The sequence below is a fragment of the Merops nubicus genome, unplaced genomic scaffold (genome assembly GCF_000691845.1).
Source record: "Merops nubicus isolate BGI_N331 unplaced genomic scaffold, ASM69184v1 scaffold242, whole genome shotgun sequence".
Lineage (NCBI taxonomy): Eukaryota > Metazoa > Chordata > Aves > Coraciiformes > Meropidae > Merops > Merops nubicus.
Genome location: NW_008594018.1, coordinates 57,527 through 82,617, shown reverse-complemented (window position 1 = coordinate 82,617; position 25,091 = coordinate 57,527). Strand labels below are relative to the sequence as shown.

The window sequence follows — 25,091 nt, the reverse complement described above, 5'->3', positions numbered from 1 at the left end:
AAGAGGAGAGGAAAACTGCAAATACATGGAACAGTAAATAGTTAAATAATCAAAGCAGATGACTCCAAATTGCCTGGAAAGTTAAACATGAATGGCTTGTCTTCTTCCTGCGTTCCTCCTTTTTTAAGAAGTATACATATATATATATACACACACTTGCACTTCTCATTCCTGTTAAATATTCTTATCTATCTGGTTCTGTAAATAAAGGGAAGGAGAGGAGGGAGTTACCAGGTAGCCGTGTGACTGACGGATCTGAAGCCCTCGTCATTCTGTCAGGGGCCAGTGCTCTTTGGCTGTGTTTATCTCTTTAATCTAAATATCCATCCGTAGGACGGAAATGGGCTGGAATAGGAATCGTGACAGCCCGAGCGCTGAGGAGAGAGACGCTTATTGCAGCTTCTGCAGCCGCTCCCTGTCCTGATGGAGCTGTCAGGAGAAAAGCACAGCTAGAGCGCAGGGGTGGGGAAAAAAAAAACATATCACAGCTCCCCAACCCCTCACACAAAAGCTAATCCAGCCTATGAGATGGGAAAGAAAAACAGAGCTGCTCCTGTCTAAATTGCATCCTGCAGAGTACGAGCCGGACGGCAGGATTTCCCCCTTCCCTTCCCAGTGCTGCTCCCAATTGGAGACAGGGTTGGGTGGGTTTTCCTTGCTGGTGCTGTGGGAGGTGGCTGGAAGTTGAAGGGAAAATTTTTCCCAAGGTGATGCTCACTGCTGTGCAAACGCCCTGGCTTCACACATCCTTCTGAGCAGTCCCTTCAGGTCAATCACCACCTTCACCTTCAATATGTCCTCTCCCACACTCAGCACATCTGTGCATGGGCAACTCCATCGTGCTTACCTCTCTCAAAGCTCCAACAGAGTCATTGCTCCTGGATTTTAACCTGTTTTCCAAGCTGGCTTCTCCCATGCCCCTTGCACCCACATCTCTCCCAAAGCAGCCTCTGTTTCCTCAAGCAAAGAGCTCCCATGTGAATCGGCACTCAATGGGTGCCATTAGCTGAAGCGATGCTGTGACAGAGGCAGTGTCACCCTGTGGACAGATGACCTTGTGCAGCCCCTCATGCTGCTGACAAACTGCTAGTGGAGCGTTAAGGGGAGGCACATTTACTTAAACTGGGCATTTTGGAGCCCTGAGATGTGTAAATTGACCTCGTGAGTCCTTTCACACCACCCAGAGGCTATTTCTGCCTCAGGACGCAGGCTCTGCTTGATCTTCCTGCACCTTGAATGCTGTGTTCTCTTTTGGGGCACTCACCCCCAAGAAGGACCAGGAGCTGGAGCGTGTCCAAAGAAGGAAAACGAAGCTGGAGAAGGGTCTAGAGCACAAGTCTGGTGAGGAGCAGCTGAGGGACCTGGGGGTGTTGTGCCTGGAGAAAAGGAGGCTCAAAGGAGACCTTCTCGCTCATGACACCTCCCTGAAAGGAAGGAGGTTGAAGGGAGATAGGAGTTGGTCTCTTCTCCCAGGGAACAAGCAGTAGAAGTGGAAACAGCCTCAAGTTGCACCAGGGGAGGTTTAGGTTGGACATGAGGAAAAAGGTCTTCCCCAAAAGGGTTGACAAGCCCTGGAAGAGGCTGTCAAGAGTAGTCATAGAGTCTCTGTCCCTGGAGATTGACAAGCCCTGGAAGAGGCTGTCAAGGGTAGTCATGGAGTCTCTGTCCCTGGAGAGGTTTCAAAGCTGTGTAGATGTGGTGCTGAAGGACATGGTTTAGTGGTAACCTGGTGATGCTGGGTTAACGGTTGAGGTTGATGATCTTAAAGGTCTTTTCCAACCAAAACGATTCTATGATTCCCATGACTGGCTGCTGTGTCCTGTAACCAAACCTCTTTTGGTATCTCCAGTCACAGGAGTAAAGCAAAGGCTTTCCATACCCTAGAACACCCTGGAGAAACAACTGCTTGCTATCTGACTGAGACTCAGGTGTAGTTTCCAGCTTCTAGGGAGTGAGGATGCTCACAGGAGTAAAGCAAAGGCTTTCCATCCCCTAGAACACCCTGGAGAAGCAACTGCTTGCTGTCTGACTGAGACTCAGGTGTAGTGTCCAGCTTCTAGGGTGTGAGGATGTTGTCTTCCTAGAGCTCAGCCTATGGCCTCTAGCCTTCCTTGGGCTGAGTGAGGAGCATCCCTGCTGCTCTCTCTGGGAGCACCTCTGCCTGGATGTGTTCTGGGCTTGCTCCCCCTTGCTGAAAAACTAAAAAGCCCACTCTCCAGCTGGGCTTCCTTCACACTCATAGCAACCACAGGCTGTAGCCAGTTTTCCTGCTGGACAAAGATTGGGCTTTGCCATTCCCTTTCTCCAGGCTGGGATTTAGCATGTTCATGTTCATCTCCAGGCAAGGTCTGGTTCAGCTCTTTCCTCCTCCATTGCTTTTGTCTTCCTCTCCCTGCTGTGCCCTAGATGGTGCTTGTCACCTGGATGAAATGGAGTTGCAGATGATGGGAGGTGTGACTGGCTTCCAGGAGCTCTTGCAAATACTTCAGAGATCATCGGGGATTTATATTTCCTTCATTGGACTTTGACCTTAATTTCTTCCATTTTGCTGGGCTGTAAAATTCATTAGAGACCCAACAGCAAAGTGATTGAGATGTCAGACCAGGCAATTGTGTGGTTATTTAATCTATCAGATGTGCTGCTTGCCATTTCGGTGGACAACAGGAGAATATGAAATCAATACTGTTCATTAGCAGGGTACTTGCACCCAGCTCCAGCACAGAGTTCCAGTAAAACCCACCGAGGTGGGCATCTAAATGGTCTTGGTGTCACTTTGGGCAGTGGAAACCCATGCTCGAGGTACCTGCTTCTTTTGCTCAAGGCTTCTGTCAGCTCCTATTTTAAACCTCAACCTCCAGCCTGGCTACAGTAAATTCCTCCCTGCTAAATCAAGGCTGCCCAGGCAAGTGTTAACCCCGCTCACTTGTGAGGAGCTGATGTTGCAGGGCCCGCTGTTATAAAACACAATCAAGGAGGCTTTTTTATTCCCCAGTGGCTGGCAGAAGAGGTGGGCAAAAGCTCTGCAGTTCCCAGGGGGGTTGATTGGCTATTTTTCAACCCCTAGCCAAGTTCAACGCAACCCTCTGGGGTCATTAGCGACGATTGAGCTCCCAGCTCGGCGCGTGGTCTGAAGCTGCTGGGGAAGGTGGTGGTGCTGGTACCCCCAGCATCACCTTGGTTCCATCCTTCCTGGTTAATCACGCCGCTGGGCTCCGGCGTGGTGATGCTGGATGGCTCTGCTCATGCCTGATTGCCACCTCCCACCAGGCAGCTGCTCTTCAACGGCCTGGAAAAGAGCACGGTCAGAGCAGGCAATGCCAGGGAACGAGCTGATTTCTGTCTGAGAAGGGTTTAATGACTTTAAGTAGGTTTTCCATTGGTTTTCTTGATCCGATTTTGCAGCCCAGAGATTGCTTCTCGTGGAAACTCTTGGCCCTTCACATTTCTTTCCCTCAAATCACAAATCAAATCCCAATGCGGGTGGATACCAGAGGCTGCCTGCTTTTTACCCGGCACCTGAAGACTGCAGCAGGCTGAGTTTAAGAAGGGCTGATTGTTGTTGAACACAAGCCAGTTTAGGTGGCTTCAGAAATTGGTATGATGACAGGGCATGGCTCCCCACCCTGGGTTGCTTGTAGTGTGCTCTGAGCGGCCTGTGGCAGCCCAGTCTGCCCCAAGGAGTGACCATGGCTCCCTTGGTTCAAGCCCCAGGTGTCCTGTTGGCACAGTTGTGTGTCAGTCTCCCCACTGTGTCCTCAGCAGGGCCAGGGGAGCAGGCAGGCGGTGGTGAGACCAGACTCACACACGGTCACGCCCGTCCCCTGATAGCTTTTTGATGCTCAGTAATTGCTTTCTTGCTACAACTCTTTTAAGCAGAGAGCTTCTGGCCAAAGCAATTTGCTCCCCATCAATTTTTATTTCCAGGTTGTTGCATGCGAGGTAGGGGAAGGAAAACAAAGAGGGCGAACGAGAGCAAACTGAGCTGGGACCTGCTCCAGCAGCCCCACACAGATGGAAAGGTGGGAAGGATTCAGCTCCTTGGTGCCAGCAGAGCCATCTTCAGGCAGGCAGGACATGGCAGCCCAGCTCATCCAGACAGCAACTAGTTGTCCTTCCAGTGTGCTTTGCTCACCCCTGCAACTAACCTCAGGCTGCTCATCCTTGCCTGGCAAGTTCGGGGAGATGAAGGCCGTAGTGGGGCTCTGCAGGGCATCCGTGCTGCCCAGAAAGGCTCTTCTTGACTCTTTAAGCTCTTCCCCACTCCTCCTACCATGCTCCCTGAAGCTGCTGTGAGTAGAGTTAATCTCGGGCAGTTTAAGAAGTCGTTGAGTGGGACTCGGCGGATGATGAATGTCGAAACCATTACTGGGGAAGCTCCGTGGAGCTGTTTAAAACTCAAGTCTCCCATGTAAATTTCTGCTCCATCAATCCTGATGACATGTCAAACATTGCTATTGTTTCCCGAACAAATTGGATGACATGCCCTTTCCTGCAGATTTGCCCACAAGAGCAGAACCGTTTGCCAGCTCCTCGCTTATTGTCTCCAGCTCTGCCAGCCTGGGAGCCTGTGGGGAAGGAGAGGTGTGATGGCCCTTGGTGGGACAAAAGGAAGACATCCCCAGTGTTTGTGCCTGGGGGGTGGAGATGCGTGGAGAGCTGGGCCAGGGGGATTTTTGTGCTCCTGTGATTTGTGTGCTGGGTGCCCCTGACGTGCTCCAGCCCAATAAATTAATCTTTTGGGTTATCTGGGCTTCCTCTTCTCACCATTCTCCTGGAGTTTAGCTGTGCAAATGTGGTTTTTTTTAGAAATAGACTACACTGGTGACAGCTCATAAAAGTACAGATGTGGACCTGCGTTTTTATCCTGCCCTTTTGCAGGCTCCAGTGGGCAAATCCTGCTTTAATATTCTGGGCAGGAGAGGAGCAGCCGTTAAATCCATTTGAATGCTTCTCCAGGTGGAACCCCAGGAAACTTCCAGCCAGATGCCTTTCCTCCTCTGGCTGCAGGGATGGATGCATGCGTGCTGGCGGGGGGGCCAACCAGTCCCACTCAGTGAGGCAGGAGAGCTGTGGGAAAACTGCTGTCAACCAAGGATTGTGAAAGGCCCCACAAAGCTTGGTGGGATTTGGGAGCCCTTGGGATTGCTTTGCAAAGGGAGTACGTGTCACCTCCCCAGGGGTTTGAGCATCTGAGCATCGATTTTATCCTTAGAGGGAAAATATTTGGTATACAGGAATGAGTGTAGACCCAAAATTAAATATGCTGAGCGTGCACCATTTTGCTTTTTTGCATATTCCCTGTCACGCTCAAGTAACCTGCTCTGTTGCCCTGCATTATGTCCGTGATGTTCAGTTGCTGGGAAAGCCACCAAGCAGGTATCACCTTCCACCTCCTTGGGTGTAAATCAGGGTAAGTCATTAGCCTGGCTGCTGAGGTGCTCTACAGGGCAGAGTTAAGCTCCCCAGCCCCCTGGCTCCTCATGAGTTGGTCACTTTGCCTTGCTGGCAGTTTTGGTTGGCCCGGCATCACCTCAGCGTGGGGTCCGGCCCACCCTCCTGGCTCAAGTCCCCCAGGGCCTCTCAGCCTCCCATGCTGAGCAGCTTTGTGCTAACCTTCTTTTAACCTTCCTCCTCCCCTGTATTTTTTTTCCTCAGCAGAAGAAAATTACACTTTCCCAGGGTTGTCTGTCACTGCAATAAGCACTTACAAGTGCAATTGTACGGGGCCAAATGAAGGGAATTAGTCTTGCCTGGGCTTTGTGGCACTGTCAGCCCCCCTGTAAATCATTATCTCATCATCAGCCCGTCCAGGCGCTTGGAAAATGCCTTTCTGGGCTCTGCTCTGGCACCAGACACTTAGGGATTAATGGGACCTAGGGGTTCACAGAGGTGATAGGTGCAGAAGTAACAGCTGGCTTGTGTTAGCCATGCTAAGGATGTTCAAGGATTTTGGAGAGAGAGGACCAGGGGCCCTTGTTGGCCAGCCCTGGCCATGCTTTGGGGCTTTGCCACCATGATTCAGAGCCACTTGGGCTGGTGGCAGTAGTTAGGATGGAGGACCACATCATTATCAGTTGGCTGGGGGAGGATGAGGTGGGCAGATGATAGATTAACCCCTCTGCTCCCAGGGTGTTTCCATTCAGTAAAGCAGTCAGGCTCTGGTTGGGGTGGGGCATGTTCATAGGTGTCCTTCGTGGTGCCCTCTAAGGAGCAATATGCCCTCCAGAAGCAGGTTCCACTCACTCAACAGCCACCTCTCTGGGCAGATTTTGGCAGATTTGTTGCATTTTCCTGAACACAATTGCAACGCACACAAAAAGTAAATCACATCTTAGCAGTGGAGAGGAAAATCAGTAGGTCTGAAAGGTTAGGTCCACCAGTGTGCCCTTCAGCTTGTGTAAAGCAGCAGAACTTTGCCAGCTGAACTGAGGAAGCATTTTTGGGGACAAAAATTGAATTAATTCAGGCTGGTTTTCATCCCTTTGCCCCTCTGCCACCCTATTGTGTGGCAGGTAAGTGGTGCACAGGGGTAAAACTTTGATGTTCTCAAGTTCCTGCTCAGCTGTCAAGGATAATCAAGGCCATCAATAAATCAGGAAGGTTTCAGGAACAGGTTGTGTTCCGTACCAGTCCTAAAATACAGCCTTTTGCTAGTATCTGGACATAAAATGTGTCTTTGACCCTGCTTTTTCACAACAGACCTGTTGGTGTCTAAGTAATCCAGACAGGACTCCATTTAGAAAATATACTGGGGGAGAAAAAGGATATTTGTGGGCTTGTATTCCACTTTCCTCACCTAAAAATGAAATTTTCTGCTCCTTTTTCCTGCTGCCACTCATGCATATTTTATATATTCATTAGAGGAAAGACTTTAAAACGTACATAAATCTTGCCTTGCTCATCCAGAGCTGACACACAGTGAGTTTGGCACACCTTCCCCAGAAGATGCTGGTTGCTTGGCCGTGACCAGACCTCTCCAGCTTCAGCAGCTGGCAGCAGTGTACGTGCAGCTCGTTCTGCTGCCAGCAGTGGCTTTGGCTGGGAGCTGGCACTGCACCCTCATGCTGCAGCATCCTGAGGGCAATTGGTCCAACATTGGGCTTGCAGCACATTGCATTCCCAAAAGGGCTGTCCAGCAGGAGCTGCTGGTGGAAAGCAAGGTCTAAATCCCTTTCTTTGCTTTTCCTGCTCTGTATGGATGGGTGTACACTCCACTGGATAAAAATTCAGCTGGATGGCCAGGCCCAGAGCATGGTGGTGAGAGGAGTTAAATCCAGCTGGTGGCTGGTCAGAAGTGGTGTTCCCCAGGGCTCAGTACTAGGGATGGTTCTCTTTAATATCTTTATCAATGATCTGGATGAGGACATCAAGGGCACCCTCAGTAAGTTTGCAGACAACACCAAGTTGGATAGGAGTGTTGATCTGCTGGAGGGTATAGAGGCTTTACAAAGCAGTCTGGACAGGCTGGATTGGTGGGCTGTGGCCAATGGGATGAGGTTTAACAAAGCCAAGTGCCAGGTCCTGCAGTTAGGTCACAGCAAACCCAGGCCAACCACAGCCTTGCTTGGATCAGCACTAGTGTGGCCAGCAGGACTAGGGGAGGAATCATCCCCCTGGACTCAGTACTAGAGGTTGCACTTGGATTCATTTTTAGTCCCCTCACTCCAAGAAGGACATTGAGGGACTGGAGCATGTCCAAAGAAGGGTAATGAAGCCAGTGGAGAGTCTAGAGCACAAGTCTTGTGAGGTGCAGCAGACGGACATGGAGGTGTTGACCCTGGAGGAAAGGAGGCTCAGAGGAGACCTTCTCACTCTGCACAGCTTCCTGATAGGAGATTGGAGCAAGATGGGGGTTGGTCTCTTCTCCCCAGGAACAAGCAATAGTACAAAAGGGAACAGCCTCAAATTGCACTGGGGGAGGTTTAGGTTGGACATTAAGAAAAACGTCTTCCCTGAAAGGGTTGTCAAGTGCTGGAATAGGCTTCCCAAGGCAGTGGTGGAGTCCCCATCCCTGGAGGGATTTCAAAGCTGTGGAGATGTGGTGCTGAGGGACACAGTTCGGTGGTGAGCTGGCAGTGCTGGGTTAACAGTTAGACTTGATGATCTTAAACATCTCCTCCAATCAAAACAATTCTACAATTCTATGTATGTTAGCTTGGGGAGGGGGTGTCAGTTTTGAAGCAGGAGAGGTTTTTATTTCTCTCCCCACAGCTCCAGGCATCCTGCCACCAGCCTGGAATGCACAGTAAGAGCTGTGGATGCCAAGTCTCAGCTTTTTGACTTCACAGGGCCAGGTGAAGTGACCCACAAGGATTGTCCATGGAGACCTTCATCTCACATGTCCTTCCCATATTAGCTTAGAACATCAGGGAAATTACGTGCACGTAAATTTCCCACTGCCCTAAGTTTTAGGAGTGACACTGAGAGATGTTGATGGAGGACTGTGATGTAGAGCAGGCTGTGAGGCAGGGACATGCAGGATAACCTGGCTGAGAGCAGACAGCCCCAGCCCCACGTCACTTGGGTGACAAATGGCACAAGCTCAGTGCAGGTACCAGGCCATTGGCTCATGGGTAGCAGGAGGCAAAGAGGGTGTAATGGATTCTCCAGTGTGTCCAATGTTGCCACAAACACCTTCATTTATTGATTAACTTTTATTTTTTCAGGCAACTGATAACGACGTGGGCACATATGGGAAAGTCAATTATTTTTTCAGTGATGACCCTGACCGGTAAGTGTGAGTGAACCACCCACATGACTCTGACTCTTCCAAATCTCTTCTCATTAAGAAGTCACATGGCAATTTAAGGGCATTTGTTATGTCCTACCTGGGAACATCACTATGTTGTCTTCCAAAGGGGCAAGTTAACACATGCCCTGTGCCCAGCGTGTTCAATTGCTTTGCTGAATGGGAACCTACAGGCACCAGCATTGCTTGGGACCAATAAATGCATTTGCCAGAGAGTTGTTGGCCCTGGAGCATCATGTGTGATAGCTCATGGTAGACAGGTGAGGGATGCATGTGGGCTGCCCAGCAGAAAGGATTTGAGGTCCTCTGAACCCACTTTCTCTGCCTGTAGAGCAGCACTGAGGGTTTCTACCCCAACAATGGCTCTTGAAGGTTCTCTGAGACCTAATATTGCTCAGAAGAAAGCCACAAACTTTACCTGCCATGGTGCTAGCTGTCAGGCTACTGCCACCCCATCTGTCCATCTCCAGTGTGTGGTCACTGGGGCTCTCACCCCTTTTCCTGTCCTCTCAGTTTCTCTCTGGACAAGGACACGGGCATCATCCTCCTGACATCTCGGCTGGACTTTGAGACCACGCAGCGTTACACCTTGACCATCATTGCCAGGGACGGTGGAGGGGAGGAGACAACGGGGCGCGTCCGGATCAACGTCCTCGATGTCAACGACAACGTCCCCACCTTCCAGAAGGAGGCATACCTGGGGGCCCTGCGGGAGAACGAGCCCTCTGTCACCCAGGTGGTCCGGCTCCGGGTGAGGGACCGGAGCAGCTCCTCAGCATGCGTGGTGGGAAGACCATAGCGAGCTGGGTCCTCATCCTCCCCTGCTCCCTTCCTCCCTGTGCCCATCTGAAGAGTAATTTATAGGGCAACTGAGGTGCTGTTGAGTGGTGCATTCCCTCCTCCTCCTCTCTTATAAATCCCATGCCTAGACAGCATCCCCAGGACCTGGGGCTTCTCCCAAGGCACAAGTGTTGTCTCCATATCACCTTGTTCTGCTCAATGAAGTCAGCAGGCACCAAGGGGAAGGTTTGTTGTTGATGGAGCTGTAAGCCTCGTGCTGCCAAGGGAAGATTTTTTTGTTTCTTCAGCACAAGAACAAATTTTGCTATGATGCAAAAGCATGACTTTCCCTCTGTGGGGTCGGGCTGGGTGAGTGCTTCAGGTAGGCAGGAGAGGAGAACCTGGTGAGTCCTCCCTCGGAGGAGAGGCTGGTTTAAAAACCCTTTCAGGACCCTTGATGAATGTTCTTCCTCCACTGGTTTCCCACACTCCTTGAGCTCAGCCTGCACATCCCTCGTCTCTCTCCCATTGCACATCACCAGCAACAGCTCCCCTGCTCACTAACTCCCTCTGCTCGTGCTTTAGGCATCAGATGAGGACTCCCCTCCAAACAACCAGATCACTTACAGCATCGTGCAGGCCTCTGCCTTCCCCGACTACTTTGACATCGTGGTGTCAGAAGGGTACGGAGGTAAGTGCTGGTCCCAAGACCACAGAGCCCTGGACAAGCAGCAGCAGCTCAGGCTGCACTCAAACCCCTGAAAGCAGTTGTGCCAGCAAGCTTTAAGAAGCTGCTCCAGCAGCTCCTCTGCTTGTCCTGACCTCATCAGCAACACAATCCTTTGCAGCAGGACTTGAGCCAAGGATGTGACTGAAAAGCTGCCTGATTAAAAAGAGCTTGGGGGTGGTGGTCAATAGCCAGCTAAAGATGAGCCAGTGTGTGCCCAGGTGGCCAAGAAGGTCAACAGCAGCCTGGCAAACAGCACTAGTGTGGCCAGCAGGACTAGGATAAGAATTATCCCCCTGGACTTGGCACTGGGGAGGCCTCATCTCAAATCATGTTTTCAGTTTTGGGCCCCTCACTCCCAAGGACACTGAGGGACTGGAGCATATCTAAAGAAGGGCAATGAAGCTGGGGAAGGGTCTAGAGCACAAGTCTGTTTGTGAGGAGCAGCTAAGGGACCTGGTGTTGTTGAGCGTGGAGCAAAGGAGGCTCAGGGGAGACCTTCTCACTGTCAACAGCTCCCTGAAAGGAGGTTGGAGCTAGGTAGGAGTCAGTCTCTTCTCCCAGGAAATGAGCAATAGAACAGGAGGAAATGGCCTCAGGTTGCAGCAAGCAAGGTTTAGGTTGGACATCAGGGAAAATTTCTTCCCAAAAGTATTGTCAAGCCCTGGAAGAGGCTGCCTGGGGCAGTGGTGGAGTCCCCATCTCTGGAAGGATTTCAAAGCTATTTAAATGTGGTGCTGAGGTATATGGTTTAGTGGCAACCTGGCAGTGCTGGGTTAATGGTTAGATTTGATGACGGTGCTGAGGTATATGGTTTAGTGGCAAACTGGCAGTGCAGGGTTAATGGTTAGATCTGATGATCATAAAGATATCTTCCAATGAAAAACAGTTCTATGATTTTAAGCTGCTGCAGGGCCCCGTGTCTGTGGGTGTACAGTTCCCTCTGGGTCATGCCAGTGCAAGGAGCTCAGTAATGCCCAACACTTGTGTTTTCAGGGCATTGCCACCTCAAGCAGGTACTATTGGCCCAGGGAGGTGGTGTGGATAGGCCACCTCCCAAGCTTTACCACTGTCCTGTGCAGTGTGTGGGTGCTCTCCTGACCACTCTGCTTTGCATCCTTTCAGTGATCAGTGTGAACCACCCTCTCGACTACGAGCAGGTGGCCAATGGGGTTATTTACCTGACTGTGATGGCCACAGATGCTGGGAACCCACCGCTCAACAGCACCGTCCCCGTCACCATTGAGGTGTTTGTAAGTATGGTGTCCAACAATACTGTCATGGTTGCCCTTCTACTGCTCTGTGGCAGTACCAATAATTCATCAATAATCCAGCAAGGCCCTTCCACCCCATGGCTGACAATTACATGTGTCTCATTACATCTGTCATCTATGTTTCATGTACATATATGTCATCCATGCTGGTTAAAGAAATGCCATCTCTGATAGTTGGTAAGGTCTGAGTGACAGAGGACAAGTGAGTGTCTTCCAGGGGGTGTCACCACAGACAGACACAGATGGGCTGTCCTGACCCCATGCACCTCCTCCCTCTCCTCAGCTGTGCACAATGCAAGGAAGAGCTGCTGGAACTAATGTGGTAGGAGCCCTAGCTGATCACAGAGCAAGGAGCAGAGCTGGGAATGGACTGAAAATCTACTTTCTGCCCATGTTTTTGACTGGGGAGGTTCACTGAGCACCTGGTGAGCCCTTCTCTACTCACAGGGAACTCCTAGCTAGGATGCTTTCGACATATGTAGCCAGAAGTGCTCACTGCAGCTCAGATACAGAGGAAAGGTCTCTGGCTGCACGTTAGCACCTGTAGTGTCAGAAATCATCAGTCCCTGAATCCATTATGGGCAGTTATTTGTTTGTTTCCTCAACACTGGCCTCCCAGGCAGGCTCCAAGCTTTGCTGTGCATCCCACACGCCAGCATAGGTGCAGAACTCCTCGAGGAGACGTTGCTGCTGGGAGAGGTAAAGCATCACAGCATTCCTTGGGAAGATTAGATCAGATTGTCACTTCGAGGCACATTGTGGTTTGAGGATGTCTGGAGGGGAGGTATCAGCGACAGAGACAGCTTGCTTGATAAGCTGTCAGTCTTATGGTGATGAGATCTAAGCCAGGCTGGCGGCAGCGTCAATCTGAGAAGGCGAAGAAGATGAAATCCATGGTGCCATAGGATGAGAGTGAAGTCTCAGGAACATCTCTCTGCTCCACTTTCCTCACTATGCTCAGGAGAGGAGGGATATGACAGTTCCAGCGAGGGGGGGGGGGTTAGTGGCAACTAAATACATCCATCTCACTCTGTGCTTTAGACAGCATAAACACCTCCTTCTAAAGACCACGCTTCAGTGGGTCATCTCCTCCGGGTTGAGTCTGTACACTGGTGGGTTTTAAGTAGCTGTCACTTTTCCCACTCTCAACCAAAGGGCTTTTCTCTCAACTGGAAAAAGGTGGGGGGGGGAAGGCAGCAAATAGGAAGAAAATGAAGAGGAAGCGTTTCACGATGGCACTCGAGGAACAAGAGCCGTGAAAAGGCAAAACGAGAAAGAATGTTGAGGGAGGTGATTTTTTTTCATCCTTTGGTTGTTGGTTTTTAATAAAGAAGTCAAACTCGCCTTGTAGATTTCCCATTAGGGGACAATACGCTTTTGTAGAGGGAGCCACCGAATCAGAACTAATAGCACACGCCACGCCAGGATCCGGGGAAATATCACCACTAATACATTTCTGCCTCGCTCCCTGCGGCTGACACCCCGCTCAGGGCCACAAGCCAGTGACTTGTAGCCTGTATACGTCTGGAAGAAAGGGGCTTGTGAGCATCTGTGTGAACATTTTGCCCAGGGAAGTTGTGGGGACCCCATCCCTGGAGGGATTTAAAAGCTGTGGAGATGTGGTGCTGAGGGATGTGGTTTAGTGGTGACCTGATAGTGCCAGGTTAATGATTGGAGTTGACAATCTTAAAAGTCTCTTCCAACAAAAATGATTCTGTGATTCTGAAAAATTCCATCTGAGATGTGGCAGTTGTTGACATCAATTCTACAAGTCTGTCTGTCAGATGCTATCTTCTCAGCATCCCTGAAGATGATACAATAGCTGTTTGAGGGTGAGGATAGGGGGTGGCAGGAGGGCTGAGAGTCACAGGGATGTGGTAAGCTAGTCCTAGCTAGTTAGCTGGATGCCCTCTCCTGTGGGAACAGAAGAAGTGTGCTGGTAAGGTTTGCAGCAGGAAGCTTTGAAGTGTTGTTGCTGAAGTTGGCAATATCCTTCTCAAGTAGAAAAGCCACGTGCTGCACTGCAGGTAGGTGGAGCTCCAGCCAGATGGAAAGCCAGCCAGGAGGAGCGAGCCCCAGCCTCCCCAGGAGCCAGCTTGCCAGGCCGTGGCAGTGCTGAGCACGGCCCAGTGAACTCAGGACCGCTAACAGAATGGCACGGCATCTGCTCTGGCTTAAGTCCACCCAGCCTGGACCACAGCACAGCTCACCTGGCTCCAGCCATAGGTGGCACGTGGATGTACACCCCGCCTCTTGGTTCCCTTCACCCTCTCCTCCCAGGTCTGCACTAGGGCGATGACCCCAACCCTGCTCTTCAAGAAGGAGGAGGGATGGTGAGGACAGCACCCTAGGCAGCCAGTGTTTTCCTCATTACCCTCAGAGGAGGTGCGGTGAAAGCTGAGTGAGGCAAGGGCTGATTAAAGACCACCTGCTTCCAGCAATGATGGTAATTTAATTGCAGTACGATGGGCATCGTTGGCACGTGAAATTGCCTCAAATATCAAGTTCGGTGGCAGCAGGAGCAGCTGAGCCTGCAGGTCCATCAGCTGTCTCCAGGTAGAAAACGTCTCTAGAGCAGCTCCAGGGAAGCAGCAAAGTCTGTAACGGTGTTTTAATGTCCTGGCTGCTCCATCCTTTCCCTCCATAGGTGGTTGGGTTTGGCTCATTTAAGGCAGGTTCTTAACATTGTTTAAACAGCATTTAAAACTCCCCTTAGGGAGCTTTTAACTAGTCCAAAATCTGTTTTGGGGGATGTTTCAAACTGTTGCTCCTGCCTGGTTTCACCAGGCTGGCCATAGTTGTTGGCAGAGACAGGCTTGGGGGGAGCACATCGGTATGCAAACCAGCTTCCCCCCTGAAAATGCTGTAGCTGTTCTTTCTGCAGACCTCCACTTCAACAAAGGCAGCCAAAGCTTGGCAGGAGCTCCCGTGGCCAGTCCCATTTGCCTGGTGGCCTCATGGCCAGGGTGACCAGGAGCACTAAGCCACCCATGTGGAGGAGCAGGTCTGTACATGATGCTCCCATGATTCATGTGATGTTTGAGTCTTCCCAGGTGTTGCAGTGAAGGGGGGAGCAGCTCAGAGGATGGTAGTGATTCCTCAGACATATTGCTAGGATGCTGGGTAATGGGATATTCAGTAGTGTCCCCACTGCATGGCTCAGCAAAGTCACTGATCATCCATTACCTCCTTCTCAACTGCTTCTGCAGTGAAGCTCAGACCTCTGGTGCCTTACCCGTAAGGCCATATTCCCCACATTGATGCCTTGAGGTGGTCACATCTTGTGATGCAATCATCCAGGACATCACCAAACCAGAATTCTGCAGTCTTTTGACCATTTTGCCTTTTCCTCAACCAGCTTCTCAACTTTCTCTTTGCTTCAGGATGAAAATGACAACCCCCCAACATTCAGCAAGCCTTCCTATGTCATAACCGTCATGGAGGACATCATGGCAGGTATGGAGCACAGCCCTCCTCCTTCTCCAGTCTAGCAAAAGGGCCTTGGGGGTCTTACAGCCAGAACAGGGTGAGTGATGGCTTTTTTGGGAGGCAAAAAACAGAGACCAGTTTCAGGTCTGGGGGTTTGGCTCCACTGTGCATGCAGGCGAGGGGATCCCTTTGCCAAGTGACCTTTAGGAGCAATGTGGGGGAACGAGGCAGCTGGGGAGAGCTGCTCCAGGCTGAGAATGCTTCATCCTACTCCTCAATCATTCCCCCCAAGGAGCCACGGTGCTGTTTCTCAATGCCACGGACATGGACCGGTCCAGGGAGTATGGGCAGGACTCAATCATTTACTCCCTGGAGGGCTCCTCACATTTTCGGATCAACGCTCGCTCAGGTGAGCCTCCATACGTGCTTCCCCTCTTTTCCTTCCAGTTCCATCTTCTGAATTTACCCTGTTTTTCTTGCTATCATTTTTCCCCTTTTACCCTCTGTCCTGGTTCTGTGTAAAAAGGGGTTCAGGGCAGGACCCACACGGAAGAGAACTATGTACTTGCCGCTCCCCCCCTCCGAATGAGAGAGAGAGAGAGAGACACTTTGAAAAAAAAAATGAAGTATATTGTTTAACAAGGAACAGAAAACAAAAAAGGGAGGTAAGGAAAATAATATATACAAAGATTAGGGGAAAATACAAAAAATAAAATATAAAAAAAACGCTCAGAAATGGTTCCAAGGTTCCACAGAGTGAAAGGACAACTTCCCTCTCCAAGCTGCAGGACAGGAGTGAAGTTAGCACCCACTTCCTGCCTCTTATCAGAGTATGTGTTGGAAGGGGAGGGAATACAATGTTTCACCCCCACCCGGGCTCCTCCCAGTTGCTGGAAGGTCACACCCCCTTTCCAAGCCTCAAACCACAACACCCCCAGTACTTCCCCCACCCTTTTCTCCCGAGCATCCTGCTTAGGAAAAACATTATTTAAGGAATTCACTAGATTTCAGCCACCAGCACTTTTTCAGTCACTGTGGGAGCTTTGGCAGAGGCATCAGTGGAATCTCAGCTCCTGATGGGACTGGCATCTGAGAAAAGGCTTAGGTCAGTTAAGGAGCTGCTGCCCACCTTCCCTTGCTGGCATAATTCTTGGTTCATTATGGGCAGGAATATGCATAAGGGATCATAGACAATCATTACACCGGTTCCACGGTCTTCTGCTGACCACTTGCCCAATACAGAATGATATTATCATTAACGGGCAGCCCAGCAGCCAAACTCCTCCCTCTGCTACCACATCACACACTAGCGATCCAAACTGCCAGACAACCAGCAGGAGGAACAAGTCAATGCACTCACCCACCACAGTGGGCGTGAAGAAGGGAGTGAGCTGGGCAAAGAGCCAAGGTGTGAGTGATGGCAGCAGCCAGGGCATGAGCCCAGTTGTATAGTAGAGACTCAGAGACAGCTTCATGTACAAAGAAGGCCAACAGCATCCTGGCCTGGATCAGAAACAGTGTGACCAGCAGGAGCAGGGAGGTGATCATGCCCCTGGAATCAGCACTGGTGAGACCACACCTTGAGCACTGTGTCCAGTTTTGGGCACCACAGGAGGACATGGAGGTGCTGGAGCAGATCCAGAGAAGGGCTACGAGGCTGGTGAGAGGGCTGGAAAACATGCCTTGTGAGGATCAACTGAGGGAACTGGGGTTGTTTAGTTTGGAGAAGAGGAGACTGAGAGGTGACCTTATTGCTCTCTACAGCTACCTAAAAGGAGGTTGTAGTGAGGCAGGTATTGGTCTCTTTTCCCAAATGACTGATGATAGGATGAGAGGTAATGGCCTCAAGTTGTATCAGGGGAGGTTTCAATTTGATATTAGGAAGAATTTCTTCACTGAGAGAGTGGTTAGACACTGGAATGGGCTGCCCAGAGAGGTGGTGGAGTCATCATCCCTGGAGGTGTTCAAAAAATGAGGGGACGTGGCACTTGAGGCTCTGGTCTAGTGGTTAGGGAGATGTTGGGAGGAAGCTTGGACCTGAAGGTCCTTTCCAACCATAGTGATTCTATGATTCTGTGTTCAGGCCCTGCCAACCTGGGAACTCCACTTGCCACAAAGAGTCAGGGAGTCCTGATTCAGCCAGAATCCCCACACAGCACATCCACTGTATGGAAAAACCTCCCAACTCCACTGCCAGAGGAGTGAGCTCTCACAGAGGTGGCTTCTTGCCCTGCCTCCAAGTTAATGAGGAAGGTGTAGTCATCAGTTCCCACCCAAGGCTAGCCAGACGATGGGTGAAAACCAATCAGGAGGGTCTTTTTTGCCTGGTGGTGGACTTCATCCATATGCCAACCTTCATTTAGGGCTGGGGGTTTAACCCCAGCACTTCACCATAGGAAGGTACAATGTGAAGTTTGCAGGAGCTTGCTGACAGGGTCCATCTGTTTGAAAATTAATGAGAAGAAAGGGCCTGTTTGTGAAGGATCAAGTCTCTGGTTTTGAATGTCCCTTTTATTCACTGGTGCCCATATTCACCTCTAATCCCTCTCATCTCCTGTGGCTACAGGAGAAATCACGACGACGTCTTTGCTGGACCGAGAGGCCAAATCCGAATACATTCTCATCGTCCGGGCAGTGGATGGAGGTGTGGGCCACCACCAGAAGACAGGCATTGCCATGGTGAGTGTATGAAGGAGTAACTCCCACCTCCTTGAGCCACCAAAGTGCCCTCCTGGGGCTGGCATCAGGGAGGGTTGCCCAGACACTGACGCTTCAATTCTTGATGCTAGCAGAGTTCAATTTTAGCCGTGTGGGTGGGTAAAGAGCACATGATGGTGTGTGGCCTCTGAGCTGCCCCCTCTGCTGCTCACAACCCTTCAGAATGACTGTTGGGGCTGTGCAGACTTTGAAATCAGGCTCCCATTCCTGGCAAGCCATTCACCCAGGAGCCACTTGACCTTCCAGAGCTTTATGTGTCCAGTTCTCCGTGTGAAGGCATTAATGGGTACCTATTCCACCCACAGCACAGCTCCCTTTGTTTATGCCTCTTGAGAAAATGCTTAGTTGGAGAGCCTGTAGGCACTCTTAGTTGTTCCTGATGAGTACTATTCACATACTGCCTGGATCAAGGGTTTCCAGTGTGATTGTGATGCCTGGGCTTCTCACTTCTAAGCTAGAAGGTTCTGGTGAAGGTGCAGGCCATTGTACTGCAGGTTGAAGCCTACTGCTCTGCTTTGCCCTTCACAGACCTCAGGGAGGCCTGTTGTTTGCAAAGGGTTTCTAAAAGTCTTTGCAAATATTAGCTCAAAAGCCAAGGATCCATCTCTCACTGCTCATGGCACTGTGTTGGTTTGAACGTTTCACAACATTTGGGTGCTCCTGGGACGCTCAGTTGGGTTGCAGGAAGGATGCCCCACACAACAGAAGGTGATGCAGAGAAATATTGTGGTTGTGATGAGGAGATCTCTAAAATAATTGTCACTACTGCTGAGGACCATCAGGAGGGGTATGATCCAGGTGGCAGACTAGAAGCTTCCTGTGGGCCTCCCAAAAGCATGTGGCAGCAGTGGCTTGTTGGATACTGGGCTCCTCACTGAGACTCTAAATAGGATGATGTTATCCTAGTATCTTTACTGAAAGGCAAAACAAGCTTTTTGCAACACAGATTGCAATTAAGAAAAAAAAAGAAAACTTGCATCGTGGTTCCTAAAAAGTTAAAGAATATTAAAACTTGCTGAGAAGCAGGTGGCCTATTTAAATTTGCCTGCTGTCTTTAGCAAGGATATACACCCTGGACTCAAAGCTGTTCCCTATAGTCATTTTTGATCTGGGAATTAGTGTCCATTCAGGGGCTTTGCAAGGTGTCTGAGTGATGGACAGGTACCCGGGATGCTTAGCATAGAGGTGGGTCACCAGCCTTCCCCAGTGACCACTGGGGTGCCTTGGCTTGTGCCTAAGGGCACACCCTTGAAGACTGTGGTTTCCAGATTTGCCTCTTCCACCACGGGGTGGCACCAGCAGCTCAGCCTGATTACTTCGGAGTGCAGAAGACCTCAGGAGAAACACCCTTTGTGGAGGTGGCAGGCACGGGGGTCTCTATCCTCCTTTCCTTTGAACTTCAGCTCTTCCCTCAGGCACCTTTATAGACTTAAAGGCTGCATTGAAAAAGGTGATCTGGGGAGATGAGAGACTCACAGACAACAGGGTGCATCCCACAAGCTCTCTACTGTCACTTAGATGCTTTTTCTCACACCAAAAATGAAGTCAGGTAACACTTCAGAGCACTGTCCTCTCCCATGCTCTCTCCTTTGCAGCTCACAGCCCCTGTTATTGGACCCTCTCCTGATTCCAAAAATGAAGTCAGGTAACACTTCAGGGCACTGCCCTCTCCACCTTTGCAGCTCACAGCCCCTGTTATTGGACCCTCTCCTGATTTCTCACTTCTTCCTTCTCTTTTTTTTTGCTTTTTACCAGTCACTCAATTTTTTGCTTCCTTTTCTGCCACACTCCTGCCACTCCCTCTCCCACACCACCATGACCAATTTGCATCCTCCACTCCAGTGAAGTAGCTGCTTGGAAAGACACCTCATGCCCATGTGGTTGTTCTAACTGCAAGCTAACAAGTACACAGGAGCCAAACCAAGATCAAATATGCCAAGGAGCCTTGGCTGTGAAGATCATAGAATGGTTGGAATTAGAAGAGACCTTAATGATCACCTAGTTCCAAAGCCCCTGGCATGAGCAGGGACACCTCCCACTAGACCAGGTTTCTCAAAGCCCCATCCAACCTGGTCTTGAACACATCCAGTAATGGATCATTCACTACTTCTCTGGGCAACCCTTTCCAGTGTCTCATCACTCTCACAGTGAAGGACTTCTTCCTTACATCTAACCTAAATCCACCCTCTTCCAGCTTGAAACAGTTATTCCTTATCCTATCACTATACTCCCTGATGAAGAGTCCCTCTCTATCTTTCTTACAGGACTCCTTGAAGTACTGGAAGGTCACTACAAGCTCTCTCTGGAGCCTTCTCTTCTCCAGGCTGAACAACCCCAACGAGGGAGGTTGCTTTTCTGAGGGTTTTCCCTATGGAGGGTGAACACCCACTGGGCACCTGGTGCTGCTGTAGATCCAGGAGGACATTGTGCTGCCCCAGGAACCTGGATGACCTGTTGTAGCATTGCTTGTTTGCTCTCTTACAGGTGAACATCACGCTGCTGGACATCAACGACAACTATCCCATGTGGAAGGATGAGCCTTACTTCATCAACCTGGTGGAAATGACTCCCCCCAACTCAGACGTCACCACGGTACGTGGGAGGGAAGGCAGCTACAGCACCAAAAGCCTCTTCCTATCATCCAGTGAGCTTGTCACCAGCTTGGCTGGAGCAGGAAGTCTCCTCCCAACCGGTGTCACCTCCAGTCAAGCACCATCTAACAGAAGTCTATTTAAAAGGTTACTTCTGAGCCTCCTTGCTGCTGCCCAGCCTGCTGTTTCTCCTCTCTGCTGGAATTTTTTGTTTTCTCCTCAGATTGTGTGGGTTTGGGCCAAATTCTCCTTTTCTTAGCCTTGCCTGCGTCTTCCTTCAAGGACCTCTCTGAAAGACATTGATTTACAGCCTTTCAAGTCCCTCTGGTGAAATAAAAGAGAAGGAGAGAGGGAGGCTTGTACTCCATCACCCCAGGAGAAAAATGACGGGCACAAAATGGAAAATAAATGAGGGAAAAGTAAAGAGAATCCACAAAATCCTATAAGGAGGAAGGCGGTGGAAGAAATGGAGTTGGGGAGGTGGGAAGAAAGGTCTGGCAACACAGCCCAAGCCAGTTTTTTCTTTTCTGTGCAGCACCAGCCCCTCTGCTCAGTGCCTGCTTGAAGTCATCTTGCCTTTGATATCCCAGTTAGTTGCTGGGAAAATAATTATTGTGTCACTAATACGATGTAAATTCAGCTGCAGGACAAGCAGCAGGGGCCAGAGAAGTTACGAGTCCAATGAAGTCGAGCTGGTTTTAATGTAAATGTCCCCTGTAATTAAAAATGTCACAGGGAGAGCAATAAAGCACAAAATGTCTGGCGTGGAGAAAAACTCCACCAGTGAATTATTTCCAGCATTTCCGATGCAGCAGCAGAAGTTCCTCCGTGTGCCTCTTGGTCTCATTTATTTTATTTTTCTGAAGGGTTCATGTTTTCTAGCTGATTTTATTTAAGAGGAAAAAAGCCCATTTGATTAGTGGGTGCTTGTGTCTATCGTGCCACGCCATTACCTCCCAGGCTTGCAGGCCAGTTTTGGTGAGATACAACACTGCAGCAGAGGTCTCAAAGGTACAAAATCCCTGCAAGTATCATGAAAATGTACAACTGGGTGGAGGAAGGAGAACTTCTTGCTGCTGTTGGGTATGGGGAAGCCTGTCATGCAAGCTCAGCCTCATTATTAGACAGTGGTGAATCTACACGGGGCTGCACAACTGCTCTGTTTTAATTTTTATCATTCTTCCATGGCAGGTGGTTGCCATCGACCCAGACCTGGGAGAGAATGGAACAGTGGTGTACAGCATCCGACCCCCCAACAAGTTCTACAGCCTCAACAGCACCACGGGCAAGATCCGCACCACCGGTGTCCTCCTGGACCGCGAGAACCCCAACGCCCAGGAGGCCCAGCTCATGAGGAGGATCGTGGTGTCGGTCACCGACTGTAAGCCCTCCTTGTAGCCCACTCTTCTTTGCCATGGTGGTTTGTTCTGCTCCACCATGGCTTGGAATCCCTGGAGCTCAGGCTTTGTGAGCATCGCCTTCCTCACCCCTGGCTCCCCTTCCCTGATGGCTTTCACATATTGAGCTGAACTTTTCTCAGCCTGATTTTTCCATGATGATGAAGCTTTTTCTTTTTCTTGTCTGGAGTATAAGTTGCAAAGACCTTTTTGAGGTTAAAAACTGAGAGTAGGTTAAAACCTGCTGCTAAAACAAACCAGGAACCTTCAAAATGTGAGCACAGTCATTTCTATAGCAGCCCTGACAGTGAGCCTTGGAGGCAGAGACTTCCCCTCTTCTCCATCAGGCTCCATCAGTATCCAGGAAAGTCAATTGAGCAGGTTGGGGGAAAAAAAGAGCTGATCAAGTGAGATGTATTTTTTCTCTGGAAATGGTATCTTAGGGAAACTTTTTTTAGGAAAAAAGATTGGGATAGGAAAATAATTTTCTATTATCTAGCCTGTTTCCAAGAGCTAGAAGGCACATTTAAAGACAGGGAGATGTGGTGCTTAGGGACAAGGTGAACTTGACAGTGCTGGGTTAATGATTGGACTCAATCTTAAGGGTCTTTTCCAACCAAAATGATTCTTATTCTACACAACCTTCCCTCTGCCTCTTTGTATTTCACCTATATCACCTCTATGCTGTGCTAAAGCAATTGTCCTATCTGTCCTGCCAGAAAGACCAAGATAAGCACAGACTGGTTGTGCTCTTGGTTTTCAGCTGCGTGCACAGGTAGTAACAGGGACAGATCAATGCTTTGAGGACAAGCCCCATCCTGCACTACTGTCTGTATAGGGAGGGAGGGCTCCTCTTAGTGGGAAAGGGGTGGAAACACCTTGAGATACTACACCTGAGACACCATTCCTGGCTTCTGCAGGTGGGAGGCCACCCCTGCGAGCCACCAGCAGTGCCACAGTTTTTGTCAACCTGCTGGACCTGAATGACAACGACCCCACTTTCCAAAACCTGCCTTTCGCCGCCGAGATCGCCGAGGGCCTTCCTGAGGGCTCCTCTGTTTTCCAGGTGAGCATGTCCCATTGCCACCATGCCCCACCCTAGGACCTGCTGCTGTCTCTGCCATCACTTCTCCGAAACAGGCAGGCAATACATCCCCTTCCGTCCTCTTCCTCTCCTCCATCCTCTAACTATGCAACTGGGGGGATGCAGAAGAGGTTGTGGTAGCTCCCAGCAGGGGGGATCACCTGAGACCAGGACCTCTGGGGGCAAGGAAATGTCCAGGGTTTATGTACTGTGATTTTCATCATCTGGAGATGATCGGGCTCCCCTGTGCTCACCCCTTCCCTCCACTCTCCCCACCAGGTAGTGGCCATTGACCTGGACGAGGGTCCGAACGGGCAGGTGACGTACCGCATGCAGGTAGGGATGCCCCGCATGGATTTCCTCATCAACAGCACCAGTGGACTCGTCACCTCCACCGCCGTGCTGGACAGGGAGAGGATTGCTGAGTACTACCTGAGAGTGGTGGCCAGCGACGCCGGCGTGCCCTCCAAGAGCTCCACCAGCACCCTGACTGTCAAAGGTGGGTGCGCCCGGCCTCCTTCCAACCCCTGCCCAGCTACAGAGCCCACTCCAGTGCCAAAAAGATGAGTGACAAGGACACCTCACTAAGGAGGGAGATGTGGTTTATATAGGAGACACTGAGACCCTTATTATGCTGTCTGCCTTTAATTTGCTTCATTTCTATTTACTGGCTTCACACAAGCCTAGTTCTGAGAATAAACATCATCTGGAAACAAAGTGATCTTGGGTTCTTCTCAAGCCTGGGTTTGGAAAGTTTCTGGCCCTGTAACTCTAGAGTCCTCTGCAATACACCTGGAAATGCTGAGCTTAAATTAAAACCCCAGGTTTTCCTCTGAATGGGGATGGAAATGAGTAATGCAAGCAGTCACTTTAATTAGAGTTATGTGGAGGGATGATCTGCATCTATCAGAGGCAACCAAACACAACTTGCAACCACAAGGACCAGTCCTTATGGCCAGTCTGCAGGCACCCCTACCACACAGAGCATTCCGTGGGCTGCTCACGGTAGTAGGCAGGTGGTTTTGGGAGCTTGGTGGGCATCAGCCTGGAATCTCCAGGAGGGGCAGCCCTGGGGGGACACTCACCTCTTGTTCCACCTTTCAGTTCTGGATGTGAACGATGAGAACCCCACCTTCTTCCCAGCCATCTACAATGTGTCACTGCCCGAAAATGTGGCCCGGGATTTCAAAGTGGTCCGGCTCAACTGCACGGACGCTGATGTTGGGCTGAACGCTGAGCTCAGCTACTTCATCACAGGTAGGAGCCCCACCCTAAATGCTGCAAAGGGGACTTTGGGCTGTGGAAAGGAGCAGTCTGCCCCAGTCAGGGTGTTCTGTACATCAGTGCTGCCTTTTCCAGCCCCTCCAAACCTTGTACAGTATCGCCCTCTGCTGAAGAGCCTCGCATGGCTCCCCAGCTTGCTGACCACTGTTCCTTGTCCTGCTTGGCTGAACCCTTGTCCCCGAGCATCCCCTGCCTTCTTACACCACCGGGATACAGCTAGGAAAAAAACACGAAGATGGGCTTAAACTCTGTTGGGGTGACATTTGTGTAATGTGGATTTAGGGCTGGAAGCCTCTCTGGAGTTTTAGAGCATCCCGTAGCACAGTGTGCAGCTGGGTTTGGGTGGACAGGGAGCAGAAGAGCAGCAGTGCCACCCAGACAATGCCAGCAGTGTGAGGCTGGGGAGCCCCCTGGCCAAGCTTTGACTTGCAAACTGCACGTGAGGCATTTAGTCCTCAGGAAGAGGGCAAAAATAGAAACGTCACCAGAGAGTAATTTTTCTCACAATAGCATCCTACATGTTTCATCTCATGGTCCCTCCGGCCTCTCCCAGCAAGAGGAAAGGTGTGTGTTGTCCCACAGGTACTGCAGGCCATATGCAAAGTGACCCTAGCTTGCTTCTGAAGAATCCAGGAAATGAGCTGGCATTTATATATATGTATATTACATTTATTTATTTATTATTATTTTATTTTTTTGTAAATATGATACAGCTTTTCCTGTAATCACCACTCCATGTGAAGCAGGCATGGTGTCTGGTGTATTGGAGAGGAGGTGCTCTGCCCACTTATGCTGCAGAGAAGCTTTGCCTACTAAAAATAGGAGCTTGCCCTAAGAGCTATAGATGTCACCTATCTGGACTTCTATAGAAGTCTTTGACTCCAATGTAGGGATTAGGATGTTGTGGGCGATGGAGACATATGGATTTGATGGGTGTACTGTTACATGGATCATTAATTCACTGGATGGTGACAACCAGAGGGTCGTGGGCAATGACTCAGTGTCCAGATGGAGATGGGTGACAACTGGTGGCTCTCAGGAGTCTGTACTGGGACATG

General features: G+C 50.3%; 1 protein-coding gene across 1 annotated transcript in view; it reads left to right on the top strand.

Annotated features, from left to right (window-relative positions):
- Window positions 1-8,666: 8,666 nt before the first annotated feature.
- CDH23 (cadherin-related 23) overlaps window positions 8,667-25,091 on the top strand; it is a gene marked incomplete at its 5' end in the record, with an annotated part of 73,651 nt that continues 57,226 nt past the window's right edge. Inside the window, 12 exons of the mRNA XM_008935582.1 lie at window positions 8,667-8,731; window positions 9,263-9,500; window positions 10,115-10,220; window positions 11,382-11,509; window positions 14,914-14,986; window positions 15,252-15,368; window positions 17,526-17,638; window positions 20,162-20,269; window positions 21,460-21,649; window positions 22,586-22,731; window positions 23,029-23,248; window positions 23,854-24,006. Coding sequence (XP_008933830.1) covers window positions 8,667-8,731; window positions 9,263-9,500; window positions 10,115-10,220; window positions 11,382-11,509; window positions 14,914-14,986; window positions 15,252-15,368; window positions 17,526-17,638; window positions 20,162-20,269; window positions 21,460-21,649; window positions 22,586-22,731; window positions 23,029-23,248; window positions 23,854-24,006 — 1,657 coding nt within the window. The remainder of the gene's footprint in view (window positions 8,732-9,262; window positions 9,501-10,114; window positions 10,221-11,381; window positions 11,510-14,913; window positions 14,987-15,251; window positions 15,369-17,525; window positions 17,639-20,161; window positions 20,270-21,459; window positions 21,650-22,585; window positions 22,732-23,028; window positions 23,249-23,853; window positions 24,007-25,091) is intronic.